The sequence below is a fragment of the Nelumbo nucifera genome, chromosome 2 (assembly GCF_055504915.1).
Source record: "Nelumbo nucifera cultivar China Antique chromosome 2, China Antique-T2T, whole genome shotgun sequence".
NCBI lineage: Eukaryota > Viridiplantae > Streptophyta > Magnoliopsida > Proteales > Nelumbonaceae > Nelumbo > Nelumbo nucifera.
Genome location: NC_142650.1, coordinates 71774196 through 71792334, shown reverse-complemented (window position 1 = coordinate 71792334; position 18139 = coordinate 71774196). Strand labels below are relative to the sequence as shown.

At 41.7% G+C, this 18139-nt stretch overlaps 1 protein-coding gene across 2 annotated transcripts in view; it reads left to right on the top strand.

Annotated features, from left to right (window-relative positions):
• Positions 1-18139, top strand: part of LOC104604127 (uncharacterized) — a 185859-nt gene that overhangs the window by 51685 nt on the left and 116035 nt on the right. For both annotated transcript variants that reach the window (XM_010268359.3, XM_088898921.1), the window contains 4 exons: positions 1546-1642; positions 2685-2783; positions 2879-3019; positions 3573-3638. In XM_010268359.3, coding sequence (XP_010266661.1) covers positions 1546-1642; positions 2685-2783; positions 2879-3019; positions 3573-3638 — 403 coding nt within the window. The remainder of the gene's footprint in view (positions 1-1545; positions 1643-2684; positions 2784-2878; positions 3020-3572; positions 3639-18139) is intronic.

Here is an 18139-nt window from a genome sequence, read left to right as displayed (position 1 = left end):
GGGGTAAAAAGATCCGCTAATTCTTTTGCTGATGGGTTAGCCAAACAAGGGGTGGACAGGGAGTCAATGTTCTGGGCACAATTGTAATTTAAATCTGTTTTTTGCTTTTTCGTTTTTCCTTTTCTCTTTCTCTCTTTTTCATTTCTTGGGGCTCAAGCTGAAGTTGGAAGATAAGAAAGTTTGTCTTCCTCTTTGTAATTCCCATTGTGATAATTAATGAACTGTGTTATTGATAAAAAAAAAAGTTCAAGGAAGCATCTGAAGAAGCTACTAACTTCACCTACAAAAACAATGAACTTGAATTTTTGCAACCTGTTCTGTTTATTGCTTTCATATTGAAAGACTCTCTCTCTCTCTCTCTCTCTCTTAATGAGTAATTGAAATTTGTATTAATTATCAACAAAAATGTACATAGGTTCCATAGATTGCATGTGCCCCTTTGAGATGGTGGAATATCTTACACTTTCCAAAAAAGTTCTCACTTTTTAGTTGAGCCCAATATAATTTACCTCCTAGTTACCGCTTGCTTGGCTAGTGCATCTGCCATGCCATTTACTGTCTATTGTACGGTTGTACCCATTGAAGTTTCACTTGAAAGTCGCTAATTAACTATCCAAACTTTCTAAGTTCTGTTTTAGGCCTACACTGCTTTTTTACCATTCTTCAACCACCACCTGTGCGTCCCCTATAACCAGTATCCTTTTTTGATTCTTGGTAGCTGCATTCCTTGAAGAACAGCCAAGAGCTCTACCCTTTTTAGAGTTTTAACTTTAATCCACCAAATCAATACCTCCTTTCCTGCTCCCTAAAAATTCTTGAATTTCTTTCATCTCAATTGTCCAAATGGTTGTTTTGGGTAACCCGGGGCCAGAAGGTATTGGGGAGGGGGGGGGGGTATACAGAGACTCCATAGGAAGGGTGGTGGCCATGTATTCAGGACCTATTGGAGTGGGAGGCTCCCTGAAAGCTGAACTGATGGCTTTACTGCGAGGCCTAAGACTAGCAAAGCAGTCAGACTTCAAAATCTTGAAGTAGAAGGGGACTTGAAGCTGGTCATCACTTGGGCAAAAGGCCTATGACAAGCCCCTTGGCTTTACAGGCATGTCTTCAGGGGATTGATTGTTTATCTAGGGAGTTAAACACTTCCTACTTATGGGCCAGAAGAACTGCAAATGGGATGGTGGATTCACTATCAAAACAGGGGGCTAATAGACACCAGCTATTTTGGGCGCTAATGTAAATCTTACGAATTTAGGTGTTTGTAATATCTCAACCACATGTACAAATTCTCTCGATTTAATAAAATCTTCTTTACTGTTCAAAAAAAAAAATCCAAATGGTCGTTGCCCTCATGCAGCACCACATTATTCTTTTTCTTTTCTTTGGCTATGTAAAGGTCGGCGAGCAAAACATTTCCAAATTCAAGTACCAAATGGACAAGCAAATGTTTCTTTCTAATAATAATAAAACAGCAAGCCTTTTGTTCTTTTTATCATAAGATTCTCTTTGGATGCATAATAAATTTTCGATTATGTTATATTGCAGTATGGCAGGTCAACAAGTATGCGAAGTTCCTCCATCAAGTATTGGTGGTTCGCCTTTTTCTATTGCTGTGTGTTCGAGGGGAATAGATATTCAGAAGGTAAACAATGGTGATTTCAAGTGAGATACTAGTTGCTATGGTTATTTTCTTGCACCTTAATGTGGATAAAAATTTGTAATGTAGTTATCAAGATTAATTCTGATCCTGCTCCCATTGGAGTTTAGGTTTCTCTGGAGATAGTAATAGTTTTAGGGTGGGCATGATAGTGTTATTGTTGTGTTTTCTGGTCTTATAGTGCATGGTGACTCTATTTGTGACTTTTTAGCTCTTTTCTGTGGATATTCTCGTGCCTCAAGGAATGTAGTTCTTATATATCACACTTTTCTATAAATTATTCCAATGCAGTGTTGGTTCTTTTTGAAGCTGATCCCTTCCTGTCTCTCTCCTTTTCTTGGTTGTTTTGGCTCATTTCCTGTATTTGCATGGGGTAAAGCATGTCAAAAAGTAATTTAGTTGTTTTCTAACTGCATAGCACATGTTATGATGGTTCCGTAACAAATCTAGACATGATGTTCAGTGAAATGAAAGCAAGAGCTTCAATTATCATTTTTTACTAAAATACCCCTGTACATGGGAAATTCATATGGTACCTTGGGAGGTATTTGATTGATTAAGTTTAACAAAATGTTAGTGAAAGATTACTTTATGTTTCCCTCTTTCTTATATACAAATTTATCTTATTTGTGTTAAACCATTTACATAAATCTGTATTATGATTCTCCCCTCATTTATCTAATCTCCATGAAAGAATTCTTCTCAATTGATAGAGTTTGATCTGGTTTTTTGTGTAAAGTAGATGCAGAGAATATTTGGCACCCCCTTCAGATTTTTATGTTGTGTTATATTTGAATAACATTTTTTTTCAGGCCTTTTCTTATATACAAATTTATCTTATTTGTGTTAAACCATTTACATAAATCTGTATTATGATTTTCCCCTCATTTATCTAATCTCCTTGAAAGAATTCTTCTCAATTGATAGAGTTTGATCTGGTTTTTTGTGTAAAGTAGATGCAGAGAATATTTGGCACCCCCTTCAGATTTTTATGTTGTGTAATATTTGAATAACATTTTTTTTTCAGGCTATAGAATCTTCAAACACCATGATCATAGAATTTCAGGACGATGAGGAGAAGGGTGCTTGGTTGAAGGGACTAATACAAGCCACTTATAGAGCTTCTGTACTACATATCATCCTTGTCTTGGATTTTTTTTGTATTCTTTGTACCGAACCATGTTATCAATTGACTATTATGTTTTCTCGTGTTGGATGTAGGCTCCTCCTTCTGTTGACGTACTAGGAGAATCAAATGATGGTACTTTTGAACTTGGTGAATTTCAAACTGCTAACCCAAGAAAAACTAACCTTGTCATCGATGGAGTGTTGCTGGAAACAAAGCTATTAATATATGGGAAGGTGTAGCACTTGAACACATTTTTTTTTCTGTTTTCTCTAGGACTTTGAAGAAGAGGAGTTTCAATTTAGAGGCCATTCGAGCTCGGCTCGCAGAAAGAGTATTAGGCTTGAGCTCGGTTCGAGCTAGAGACTTGAGCTCGAGCTTGGCTCGGCTCGAGTTCGAATACAAGCCAATATTTTTTTAAAAAATAAAAATTGTACATATAAAAATATATTTTTTTTATTTTACATACAGAAAATTAAGAATTATAAAAATTACTTACTATTATACATAAAAAATAAAAATATTATATATAAAAAATATTATTATATATAATAAAAATGATTTATTTATTATACTAAGCTTGTGAGCCTCACAAGCCAAGCTTCACTTGGCCCGAGCTCAGCTCAACTAGCAAACGAGCCTATATATTGGGCTCGAGCTCGGCTTGAAGCTTGGTTTGAACCAAGCCGAGCTTTAATAGCTCGTGAGAAGCTCGGCTGGTGGCCACCCCTAAGTTTATTCCTTAGATTCATAAGACTTATGAAAACATTCATTTATTATGATTTCCAGGCTTTTGAAGTCCATGAAAAACTTGAAGAGACTCTTATTCTTGAGATCCTTGCTGGTGGAGGAAAGGTTAGTTTACAGATAGATGTTTATTATGAAAATCTCTGTTGTTGTTTGTGTAATAGTTCTAGTTTGATCTTCATTGGAAATAAATTGTATCAACATTTTGGTACTTTTATTATTATGTTATGATCCAACTTATTAAGGATATTTTTGTGATTACAGTATGTTTTTAATATTTATGTGATTGATGTAGAGAGAAGATGGAGGGTAGTTATGTACTTTTACCTTTTCTTTCCTGTAATCTAGTAGGCGTGTACATTAGTGTACAACTCTTTTCTTTTATATCTTTTGTAAGGACAATCTTGTCCATTCACATTCGTAATATAAATTCTTTCCTTTAGAGTTGGTTCGATCATACTGATCAACCCTAATGAAAGAATGGTAGGATCCATCTAATGGACGCCAAGAAGGTTGCGGAATGGGTGGGCGAATTTCAAAAATTTTCCTACCTTCTTCCAACTAGGAATCATATTCCCTAAATTTAGAATTCAATATTCAAGGATCTAACTTGAACCATAATCGAACCAGATCTGAACCAAAAGTAAAAGGGAGGAATATACCTGATCCGGAGAAGCAGTATCTCCCAAAGTTGGTGTTCATGCCCAAAGAAGAAACCAAGATCCGCTCCTGCTGAAGATGACACAGCTGTGGGTGGAACGGAACCAGCAGAGTGCGTCCTACACACTGGATCCTTCGCAAGAATCCTCTGGAAACTTTGAACACCGAATCTTCTTCAGCCTTTTCTGCAAGACCGATGTCAAGAACTGGTTTCTTGACTTCTTTCCTCTACAAAGATCGAATCTTGTGAGAGGCAATGGCGGCGGCGGCTGGAGGAGAACTCCAAGGATGAAGACAGGAGAAGTGATTCTCTTCTCTTTGGAGTATGAATGAGATCTAATCTCTATTCGCAGGAGGCTTTCTTGCTTTTCTTGAAACCCTTGGTTCGAAATCTAATGTTTTTTTCTCTTAGGGTTTCTCCTCCTTTCTTCTTGATTAAGAAACCTCCTAATTAGGAGTTATCCCAATCCAAATCGGTATTTGGATAGGGGATTATCTTAATCCTATCTGCAGATTAAGTTAGCTTATTCCTGTTCTTATCAGGAGGTTACCAGATTCAAATCTGATTTGAATTTGGTCTCCCAGAGTGGATAAGGTTAAAAGGCCCTATCCTTTTGCTAACATAATCTCAGATCCGCCCCATAGATGGGTGATCACATCAGCCCAGCTCGAAATGGGCTTTTGGCCCATTAAGTGCTCAGTGCTTAATTTGTTTCCAATCTGCTGCCCAGTTGGGCTTCTTTGTATGGCATGGGACCCAAGCATTGATCTACACACCAGCCACATGGGTTCGACCCAGCCTTTATTACAAGGCCCAACCGAATTCACTGAATAGCTCAGTAAACCCCTGAGCCCATCACATGGACCCTATGGGCCCAACACTTACATTAAGTGGTCCCTTGGCCAAGCCATCTTATAAAAACCCAGGGACTGTGGGCAGGTGCAAGATTAGCCCATCAGGTACTATCCTAAATGGTCTTACACTTAACCTCTCAGCCCTTAATGATCAAGCACTGCCCGACAAGAGAGGACCTCTCCCTCGGCTGCAAGGAGCAATGCCGCACTCTCCACTCACATGGATCCTGGGAATTAAAACCATTTGCAAACATTTCGAAACCGTACATATATATATATATTAATTTTGCAAAACAAGATTCCAACGATTGAAATCAACTGCCTGATCGTATCACTATGATCACCCACTCAGATGAATTCTCAAACTGTCCCAACATACCTAGGTTTTGATCCCCATCTAAGGATCTCACTGATTGGCATATCAAAGACAACCCGATCCGACACCTAGTGAAGTGTCATAATCGAGTCTAGGGGTCAGGTGTAACTTTTCAGTTTTGCCCATCTATCTCCAAGGTCCAGGGCAATAATGGAAACTGGTCCGGTTCAAGGATTCGAGTAATCCCATACTGCTGTGCCTTGGGTTTCACCTTGGTGGCCGAGACAGGCCATCCCAACACTTGGTGGCACACCAGTATCAGCCTTGGCAGGATAAATCTCCCAGACTTATCCAATGGCTGTGAACATTTAAAACTAACACGAGTCTCTATAAGTGTCCAGTTTTAGGGTCTTACACAGAATCATACCAAACAACATGAATCAAACATGCACTTTATTTATTTACACTAAATAACAAAAGTACATCAAATAGGATTGAAGCTAAGGGCATACAAAACTGTCTAACAGCTCCCACTTGCACTTAGGTCCAATCTGGTACAAGCCGGAGTCCCATACTTTCCACGTGTTTCTCAAACACCTTCTGTGTCAATGGTTTAGTCAATGGGTCTACCACATTATCCGCTGATGCTACCTTCTGAATTAGGACGTCCCCTGTACCAACGATCTCCCGTGGTACGTGGTACTTCCTCTCGATATGCTTTGACCTCGAGTGGGCCCGAGGCTCTTTAGCATGGGCGATCGCTCCATTGTTGTCACACAACAACGGGATGGGTGATGGGCTGGACGGTATCACTCCCAATTCGTGTATGAATTTCTTCATCCACACGGTTTCCTTGGCAGCTTCACTTGCGGCAATGTACTCGGCCTCGGTTGTGGAATCTGTAGTGGACCCCTGTTTGCTGCTTTTCCAGCAAACAGCACACGATCCTATCGTGAAAACATACCCAGATGTAGACTTTCTATCATCTGGATCCGACTGGAAATCGGCATCAGTATACCATAGAACTTGTAGTGAACTACCATCGAATACCAGACAAAACTCTTTTGTCCTTCGAAGGTATTTGAGTATGTTCTTCACAACAGTCCAATGCTCCCGCCCTGGGTTGGCTTGGAATCTGCTTACCACACTCACCGCCTGAGCAATGTTCGGGCGAGTGCACAGCATGGCATACATGATGCTCCCCACGGCTGAGGCATAGGGAACATCTCTCATGCTCTCAATCTCCTCAGAAGTCTTTGGAGACATCTTCTTGGAGAGAGTGACTCCATGCCTGAAAGGAACGTTTCCTTTCTTGGAGTTCTCCATGGTGTATCTTTTGACAATTTTGTCAATGTAAGCAGCCTGGGATAATCCAATTATCCGCTTCGATCTATCTCTATAGAGTCGAAGACCCAGTATATATGAAGCTTCTCCAAGATCTTTCATGGAGAACTGCTGTGATAGCCATAGCTTGACCGAAGTCAACATTCCTACATCATTCCCAATGAGTAGGATATCGTCCACGTACAACACCAAAAAGGTGATCTTATCCCCACTGGACTTCCTGTAAACACAGGGCTCATCCGGATTCTGTTCAAAATTAAACGTTTTGACAGCTGAATCAAAGCAGATGTTCCAACTCCTAGAAGCCTGCTTAAGTCCATATATGGATTTATTAAGTTTACATACCGTGTGTTCCTGACTAGCAGCGATGAAGCCTTGCGGCTGTTGCATGTAGATATCTTCACTAAGATCTCCATTCAGGAACGCAGTTTTGACATCCATTTGCCAAATCTCGTAGTCATGGTACGCTGCTACAGCTAGCAGGATCCTTATGGATTTGAGCATGGCCACGGGCGAAAAGTTTTCCTTATAATCGATGCCTTCTTTCTAAGTATACCCTTTTGCCACCAAACGAGCTTTGTAGGTCTCAATCCTGCCATCGAGGCCCTTCTTCCTCTTGTAGATCCATTTGCAACCAATTGCTTTTACCCCGGAGGGCGGATCTACTAGAGTCCAGACTCCATTGGTCTCCATTGAGTCCATCTCAGCTCTCATGGCCTCCACCCACTTCTGGGAATCTATGTCTAACATAGCTTCCGCATAAGTTACGGGATCCTCCTCACTAGTCAAGGCTTCCACCAGGTAACTATCCTGGTCATAACCATATCGGACTGGTGGTCTGGATACCCGGGTGGACCTTCTAGGTTGGTCACTACCTGGAACTTGTGGGACATCTCCCACTGCTCCTGAGCTCTCCTCATCAAGAACTATTTCCTGACGATGGGTGTCCAGGATGTATTCGGTTTCTAAGAATTGGGCATTTCGACTGCAGAACACTTTCTGCTCGCTTGGGTCATAGAATAGATAACCCACCGAATCTTTTGGGTAGCCTATAAATAGGCAACGGCTGGTTTTGGACTCCAACTTGTCCGCACTTGTTCTTTTAACGTGTGCAGGACAACCCCAAATCTTCAAGTGTCTTACACTTGGCTTCCTTCCGGTCCATAGTTCATATGGAGTTTTCGGAACTAATTTGGTTGGAACCCGATTCAGCACGTAGATAGCAGTCTCTAATGCGTATCCCCAAAAGGATGTGGGTAATTCTGAGCATACGAGAAGTGACCGGACCATGTCCAACAAGGTCCTATTCCTCCTCTCTGAAACACCGTTGAGTTGAGGTGTAGCAGGAGGAGCTAGTTGTGACACTATCCCATTGTCCTTCAAGTAGTCCCTGAATTCGTCAGAGAGATACCACCTCGATCTGATCGAAGGGCCTTAACTTCTCTCCCTAACTGTTTCTCGACTTCTTGTCTGAACTCTTTGAACTTTTTAAAGGATTCAGACTTGTGTCTCATTATGTACACGTAACCATATCGTGAAAAATCATTTGTAAAGGTGATGAAATACACGTGTTGATTCCGTGTCCTAATACTCAGGGGAACACATACATCAGTATGTATTAGGTCAAGTGTGCCTGCAGATCTTTTAGGCTTACCGTCAAATGGCCGCTTAGTCATCTTACCTTGAAGGCAAGGCTCACAAGTGAGAAGATTTTCTACGGTTAGAAAATCCAAAGGACCATCCTTTACCAGTCTTGTGATTCGGTCAACACCGATATGGCCAAGTCGGTAATGCCAGAGGCACGTGGGATTTACTGCATCACGATTCCTTTTCTTGGGATTTTCGACCGACGTAGTTTCGGTTAAGTTAGTTTCCAGAGAAGGATGTAGAACATAGAGACCGTTCTCCAGTTCCCCGCATGCGATGAATTTGTTATTCCGTTTAACAGTAATCATATTACTAAAATAAACAGTATATCCATGAGCACACAGTTTAGAAACAGAAATTAAATTTCTTCTTAAGTTCTATACATAAAGACAATCTTTAAGTACAAGTACTCCTTCTCTAAAAACTAATTCTACGGTTCCTATTGCCGCAGCTGCAACACTTGCAGTCGTTCCCAAGAATAGTGTCACTTCGCCTTCACTCAATCTTCTGCTAACTTTGAACCCCTGCAGTGAGTTACACGCATGAGTTGAAGCCCTAGAGTCAACACACCAGGACACAGAAGTAACTAACATATTAGTTTCTATGACACAAGTTTCGATGTTACCTTTCTTAGATTCCAGGTAGGCAGGACAGTTCCTTTTCCAGTGGCCGGTTTGCTTGCAGAAGTGACAGACATCAGATGCCTTGTTCTTCTTCTGCTTCTTAGGCTTGGCAGTTTTCTTCTGGGGCTTCTTTGCCTTTCTCTTTTTCTTGCCCGATTTGTTAGCTTCAGCAAGCATAACCACAGGCTCATCCTTCTTGAGTAGATCCTCAGCCCTCTGCAACATATTGCTGAGTTCTTGGACGCTGACATTCAGCTTATTCATATTGTAGTTCATTGTGAACGCATTGAAGGAAGAGGGCAAAGAATTCAGGATGGCATCCACTTGCGTGCCTTCCAGTTCGTTAATGTATCCCATCATCCGAAGAGTAGAACGGTTCTGCTCTTCATACATTGTCTTTAGACTGTCCAATATGTCCTTGGCTAATTCGATCTGATCGAACTGCCTCTGTATTGAGTTGTCTAGTGAGGCAATGACAAAGCAGCGGGCTAGGGAGTTCTTATCCTCCCAATCTTGGTAGTCCCTCCAATGGGCCTCAGAAGCCCTATCACCTGGACGCTTCGGGGCAGGAATTTTCACCACCTTATCTAACTTTTCGGAAGTTAGGACCAGCATAAGATTTCTGTACCAGTCGGCATAGTTTGGGCCCTTAAGCTTGTTATCGTCTAGTAGCTTTGCGAATTGACCGTTTGCCATTTTCTAATAAAACAACAAAGACGTTAGTCCACAACCTTAGTTTGATTCATGTTACTTACATAGACATGGTTTTTAATCTATGTTCCATTCCCATTTGTTCATCTCTGAGATTTCCCTCCTTTCTCAGTGATGGAGACGACGAAATGTCTCTGGATATGTGGGAAATCACATGGGGTGCGTGAAGCCAACTGTTTCAGCTGCATAACCCCACCACCTTTTTGTGACGGATCATATCCACTCATCAAATGAGTTTCCTTTTGGCCTCTGTCAGACAAGGTTTAGAGCTGTTTTCAGGTAAACCTTTCTGTCCAGTGAGTGCTTACCCATCATATTCAGGTTACGCCAAGGTACCGTGAGAGAGTTCCCATTTTCTGGTGAAGCCCCTCCCACATCGGTCTATGACACCCCTATCATCTTATGAAACACTCTGACGGATCCATCAGCAAATGGATAGCCCAATTTAATGGTGCGTTTCCTCATTACTGAAGGACCCATCATTGTGCTAATGACGGAAGGCCTTTAGAGAGTCCATCATATGGATCTCCCTATCGCATGCATTCATATTTGCTAGAGGGAACGAGATTACGCCCTAGTTCTAATTTAGGTCAAACCAGAGTGGCTCCCATTGACTTTCATAAAGTCAGATTTCTGGTGGGCCTTAATCGGCTAGGGGTTCCGTACGCATCCCTTTTCAGGGTTGTGGGGCTCACCAAGCAAGGAGGGGTCATCCAATGACCTTAAGGGACACCATGGCAATGATGTGCATTCAGCCATGGTGTGCGCAAGAGCCACTAACGAGTCTTCATGGGCCAAGTGCTTGTGGCCCATGGTCGTAGCACATCAAACATCCAATCATCACATGTAAAGGAGGAATTGATCCAATCAATCAACTGCTGTAAAGCCCATTTTAACAGCCCATTTAAAATCCTAACATTAACAATTAATGTCGACTAGGTATATGGGCTGAACCGCAGTTAGCAGTTCGGCCCATACAAATTTTCTCACAATAGTGGGCTTTTGCAGTTTTAACCATTTAAAACTGGGTTTTACAGGTGGGCCGAATTAATCCCTGTAATTGAACTTCAGATTTGGAGCAGCAAGCGTGAGAAATATGGACTGAAAAACAGTCCCCTTCGAACCCTAGATTCGGTCCAAACAGTTTTGGTCCAATCCAGTCCGAAATGGTCCAAAACTGATTTTCAATTCAAGAATTAATTCATGAAAGATCTGAAATTAATAATCTTGATTTTAAACAGTCACAAATCAACTATGGACTGTTCGCACCACCTGCAAAACAGAGGTTAATCACTAATGTTGCAGTTTCACAAACTGCAAATCGCAGGAAGCGATTTCTCCATCTGCAAATCTCCAGCACCGTCATCTTCTTCCTTCTTTAATCAAGAAAATAAATAACAGAAATCCTATTTCTATTAATTAATTACATTCTTGATCAAATCCTATACGTTCAGTCTAGAAAATAAAAAAAAATTATTTACAGACCGAATTGAACAAAATAAATGAAAAAGGGTGCGCAGACCATCTGTGCCAAATCTGCACTGCGATCTCCAGGTTCGAATAGTCCATTAAATCAAAATAAATAAAGAACAATTCTAAATAAATTTTGGATTTAACAAAAATTAATTTCAGATCAATCGCCCTTAACAAGAAACCATTTCTTGAAAAAAAAGAAAGCAATCTGTGCAAATCTTGGCAGAACATCTTCTGTCCATCTGCGCAGGTGCAGATCTTATTTTCTTTTGGTTCAAGATTCGAACCTGTGGCTCTGATACCACTGAAAGAATGGTAGGATCCATCTAATGGACGCCAAGAAGGTTGCGGAATGGGTGGGCGAATTTCAAAAATTTTCCTACCTTCTTCCAACTGGGAATCATATTCCCTAAATTTAGAATTCAATATTCAAGGATCTAACTTGAACCATAATCGAACCAGATCTGAACCAAAAGTAAAAGGGAGGAATATACCTGATCCGGAGAAGCAGCATCTCCCAAAGTTGGTGTTCACGCCCAAAGAAGAAACCAAGATCCGCTCCTGCTGAAGATGACACAACTGTGGGTGGAACGGAACCAGCAGAGTGCGTCCTACACACTGGATCCTTCGCAATAATCCTCTGGAAACTTTGAACACCGAATCTTCTTCAGCCTTTTCTGCAAGACCGATGTCAAGAACTGGTTTCTTGACTTCTTTCCTCTACAAAGATCGAATCTTGTGAGAGGCAATGGCGGCGGCGGCTGGAGGAGAACTCCAAGGACGAAGACAGGAGAAGTGATTCTCTTCTCTTTGGAGTATGAATGAGATCTAATCTCTATTCGCAGGAGGCTTTCTTGCTTTTCTTGAAACCCTTGGTTCGAAATCTGATGTTTTTTTCTCTTAGGGTTTCTCCTCCTTTCTTCTTGATTAAGAAACCTCCTAATTAGGAGTTATCCCAATCCAAATCGGTATTTGGATAGGGGATCATCTTAATCCTATCTGCAGATTAAGTTAGCTTACTCCTGTTCTTATCAGGAGGTTACCAGATTCAAAATTTGGTCTCCCAGAGTGGATAAGGTTAAAAGGCCCTATCCTTTTGCTAACATAATCTCAGATCTGCCCCATAGATGGGTGATCACATCAGCCCAGCTCGAAATGGGCTTTTGGCCCATTAAGTGTTCAGTGCTTAATTTGTTTCCAATCTGCTGCCTAGTTGGGCTTCTTTGTATGGCGTGGGACCCAAGCATTGATCTACACACTAGCCACATGGGTTCGGCCCGGCCTTTATTACAAGGCCCAGCCGAATTCACTGAAAAGCTCAGTAAACCCCTGAGCCCATCACATGGACCCTATGGGCCCCAACACTTACATTAAGTGGTCCTTGGGCCAAGCCATCTTATCAAAACCCAGGGACTGTGGGCAGGTGCAAGATTAGCCCATCAGGTACTATCCTAAATGGTCTTACACTTAACCTCTCAGCCCTTAATAATCAAGCACTGCCCGACAAGAGAGGACCTCTCCCTCGGCTGCAAGGAACAGTGCCGCACTCTCCACTCACATGGATCCTGGGAATTAAAAGTATTTGCAAACACTTGGTGGCACACCAGTATCAGCCTTGGCAGGATAAATCTCCCAGACTTATCCAATGGCTGTGAACATTTAAAACTAACACGAGTCTCTATAGGTGTCCAGTTTTAGGGTTTTACACCGAATCATACCAAACAACATGAATCAAACATGCACTTTATTTATTTACACTAAATAACAAAAGTACATCAAATAGGATTGAAGCAAAGGGCATACAAAACTGTCTAACACCTAACAGGTCTGAACTGTTGGCTTTCCTCTTGTCTTTTCTCTTTCTCTCAGACTAACAATTGATGCATTATGTTCTTTGTTCTGTGTCCCATACCTAATCAGGAGCACAATAGTCATTGTACACATCTTTCGTAATCTATAAATACTAGCTGACTGGGACAGGGGGGGGGGTCAGTTGCTCCCAATTGGCCTTGGTTTTTTCTCTTCTTTCTCTACTCTCTTTTTCCTCTCTTTCTCTTATTTTTCCATACTGTTTCCTGCTGGTTTGTTGGTGTGATCACATGGTATAAGAACACCTGGAAGGCTGTGATCTGGTTTAGAGAAGTTTGCAATCTCTTTTATCTCTCCTACTATCTTGTGATGTTTTTTTTTTTTTTTTTTTTTTTTTTTTTTTTTTCTTGTTTTAGAAGCACACCATGTAAGGGGGTTGCATTCTTCTTTTTCATCAAGTTAGCTGTCACCATGGGTGATGGGTAGCAGTCTTGTTTGATGTGTGGTGGTGTGAGCCCTATCTTGGGGTAGTTCCCAAGAGGAATAAGGAGCTGTGCTTGTTTGAGTATATATCATATAATCCCAGCTTGATACATATGTAGTCCAGTCTTCCCCGACTCAAACGCTTTAGTTAATAAGTCTGCCCACTGGTTCCCTGTGTTAACATATGCAGTGTCTATCACTCCATTCAGCACCTTCTCTCTCACAATGTGACAGTCAACCTCTATGTGCTTGGTTCTTTCATGAAACACCGAATTAGAAGAAATATGAACTGCATCCTGATTGTCATAGTAGAGCTTCATTGGAGTGTTAACATTGTATCCTATCTCCTGTAGAAGGTTCCTTAGCCACACTAATTCAAAAGTAGTATGTGCCATAGCTCTATATTTTGCCTCTGCACTGTTTCTCGCCACGACTGTCTGCTTCTTACTTTTCCATGTCACCAGATTACCCCCAAGAAAAGTGCAATAGCCTGTGGTAGGCCTCCTATTAGACATAGAACCGGCCCAATCAGCATCAATATACCCTTCTATTTCAAGTTTTCCACCACTTTTGTATATCAAACCACGACTAGGAGCCCCTTTTAAATACCTCACAATTCTTAGAACCGCATCCCAATGAGGAACTAGAAGTTTCTGCATGAACTGACTTACAACACTAACCGCAAATGAAATATCTGGCCGAGTAATGGTTAGGTAGTAGTTCAGTTTACCTACAAGTCGCCGGTATCTACTAGGGTCTTCAAATACTTCACCCATATCACTGCTCGACTTAGTATTTGTTTCCATAGGTGTTTCAGCTGGTTTAGCACCTAACCAACCTGTTTTCTTCAGCAAATCAAGCACATATTTCCTCTGACACAAATTAATACCATGCTTAGACCTTGTTACTTCTATCCCCAAGAAATATTTCAATTTACCAAGGTCCTTTGTTTGAAAATGTTCCTGTAGAAAAGTCTTCAACCTGTTAATGCCCATTTTATCATTCTCGGTATTAACAATATCATCTACATACACCACCAATAGGATTTTTCCTACTTGAGAGTCATGACTGAAGACTGAATGATCAACTCGGCATTGTTTCATACCAAACTTCTTTACCACCTCACCGAACCTACCAAACCATGCTCGAGGAGATTGTTTAAGCCCATAAATAGCCTTCTTTAGTTTGCATACCTTACCATCCTCCCCCTGAGCAACAAACCCCGGTGGTTGCTCCATATAGACCTCCTCGAGCAAATCACCGTGCAAGAAAGCATTCTTGATATCAAGTTGATAGAGGGGCCAATCATACATAGTAGCAAGAGAGATCACAACACGAACCGAACCTATCTTAGCAACTGGGGAGAAGGTCTCTGTGTAGTCAATACCATAGGTTTGGGAGTACCCTTTTGCAACAAATCTAGCTTTCAGGCATTCTACACTACCATCAGGTAAATACTTAACAGTATAAACCCACTTACAACTGACAACCTGCTTTCCAGGAGGAAGAGTGGTAAGGTCCCAAGTATGATTATGAGTTAGAACTAAGAGTTCTTCTTCCATTGCACGACACCACCCTAGAGAGGCAAGGGCTTCCTGGACATCCTTAGGGACAATAACTAAGGATAACAAAGAGATAAACTGGCGATGGGAAGCGGAAAGGTGAGTGAGTGAAACATAATTGGAAATAGGATGAAGGGTACAAGTGCGTTTACCTTTCCGCAAGGCAATGGGAAGATCAAGATCAGATACTGGGTTTGGGGCTGGTGTGGAGACAACTGTCGGATCTGTCGACGTTGATGGAGCTGGAGGAGTACCGGCCGGTACATGTGGGCGATGTGTACACACTTGATGGATAGGTGGCCGTTCAATAAGTGGTGGCACTGGAGGCAAGGACTTGGTCACAACTGGAACAAGGGGAACAAAATCCGCAACTGGAAGTGGAAGAGGAGGAGGTGATGAGGAGGAAGAAGCATCACCGGACCCCAAGAAAAACGGAGTAGACTCAAAGAAAATAACATCAACACACACAAAGGAACGTCGAGAACTAGGATGATAACACTTATACCCTTTCTGGTTCCGGGAATAACCAAGGAAGATGCACTTAATGGATCGTGCATCGAACTTGTCCTTCCCGGGGCCCAGATTATGGATGAAGCAGACACACCCAAAAACTCGAGGAGAAAGAGGAAACGGAGACAAGGTGGGAAACAAGGTAGTGAATGGGGAATGACCATCAAGGATAGATGTGGGCATCTGATTAATCAAGAAGCAAGAAGTAAGCACCGCATCACTCCAAAAGGGTTTGGGAACATTCATGTGATGCATGAGGGATCGAGCTGTTTCCAAAAGATGGCGATTCTTTTTCTCAGCCACCCCATTTTGTTGTGGGGTGTAGGTACATGAGGTCTGATGTATAATGCCATGTTGGTCCAAGTATTCTTGAAATGATGAAGAGAAATATTCACGGCCATTATTGGAACAAAAAATTTTAATGTGAACACCAAATTGGTTGCGAATCTCAGCATAAAATTTTTGGAAGATGGTAAACAATTCACTCCTTTCTTTCATTAAATAGAGCCACGCCATCCTTGAATAATCATCAACAAAAATGACAAAATATCTATATCCATTGTATGACATCACTTTATAAGGACCACAAACATCTGAATGAACCAAAGAAAAAGGACTCGACACACGGTTATCAACCCTAGGACTGAAGGGAACACAATGATGTTTCCCCAACTGACACGACTCACAATCTAAAACAGAAAGTTGACTCAACGAAGGAACCAAAGACTTCAAAACTTTCAGCGAAGGATGACCAAATCGACAGTGCCACTGGAGAGGAGAGAGAGATGATTGGAGAGCTGTTGATGTTCTTCCACCACCGTCAAGATAATATAATGCACCAGCTTCATGCCCTCCACCAATCTTCATCCCCGTCTTGAGATCTTGAAAAACACACAAAGAAGGGTAAAAGTAATAGAGCAATTGAGTGACTTGGTCAACTTACTAACAGACATAAGGCTAAACGGAAATTTAGGGACATACAAAACTGAGGATAAAGATAAGGGGGTCATGTTAACATTGCCAACACCACGAATGGAGGATGTAGAACCATTAGCAAGGGTAACAGATTGTGATGTTGAGCAATGAGAGAGGGAAGAAAACACACCTGGAGTTTCAGTCATGTGATCAGAGGCTCCAGAGTCAATAATCCAGGGATTGGGTGTGGATGCCAAACGAGCCATACCTGAGTGTGCGAAAGTAGTCGTGTTCTACTGAGATGTGGATTGGGCAAACCTCTCATACTCATCACGGGGAACACTCGCCATCTCCTTCCCGGGAACATCTGTGGATGTAGGAGGCATTTGATAAGCTGAATGACTCTCTTGTCTGAGATTGGTGTCACTAGTCATGGCATGATTGGCCCAAGTTGAGGGTGGACCATGCATGTCATAGCAATAATTAATGGTATGCCCATCCATACCACAATGAGTACATCTCCTCGGACCCGAGCCACATCCTCTGCCATAGGCTCCCCCCGAATCTCTACCTCCAGTATGACCACCACCACGGTTATATGTAGGTCCACCACCACCACTTTGGCCATATACCAGACCACTGCTACCATTACGGCCAGACTGAGCTCCCCGAGCTCCGCTTCTAACACCACGGCCCCTTGATATTGCACAGGCTGATCTATCAGAAACATTAGAGTTCTTCGTAGATCCAATGGAAGTCCTCCGAAGTCGAGCAAACACCTCTTCTAAGGAAGGGAGAGCTGACCCTCCTAGTATCTGAGCCCGCACTGGTTCATACTCAGATTTCAGCCCCACCAAAAATTGAGTCACATCAAGTTGTTCTCTCTGTTGTTGCTGAATTTTGACATCAGAAGTGAGGGGGTGATAAACATTCAACTCATTACGAATGTTTCTCATATTAGCATGGTACTCCTCAAGACTCTGATTGCCCTGTTGCAGATTAAAGTATTCCTGATACAACTGATATATTCTAGTTGTATTGTCTTGACCAGAATACAACTTCTTAGCATGGTCCCACACATCTTTGGCAGTGTCAAGAAACGAAATTTACACTAATCTTGGGTTCCATACTGTTTCATAACCACGTGATAATCTGTGCATCCTCTTGTTCCCAATCATCATACTCATGAGAATCAATGGAGGGTTTCTCCTCCCCTATGTGTTTCACCTTCTTCTTTGCCTTAAGAAAGACTTCTATAGGTTTAGCCCAAGGTACATAATTCTCTCCATTCAGTTTAATGGAGGTCATTTGAACATTCAGGTAGTCAGTAGGTATCATCACATTAGATTTGCTATCACTGCTATCTCCCATTGCTGAATTCTGTTATTACTGAATTCGGTACACTGCACACTACTTGATCACACTGGTTTCAACACTTGTTATTGCTGAAGATTACACTCTTTACACCACAAACCCTACCCCACGACTACCTGAAATCTCACCACACTATATGAGGACCACTCCCCCTTCGAATCACACTAAAAAACAGCATAAACCCTAGCACACTACAATCTGAAATCCCACCATACGATCTGAAACATACTTCCTATTTGATTCATAACAAAAATATGTATAGAAATCTCTTACCTCATCACCCGAAAAACAAACCACACAAAAAGAAATCAGATCACACAAGACACC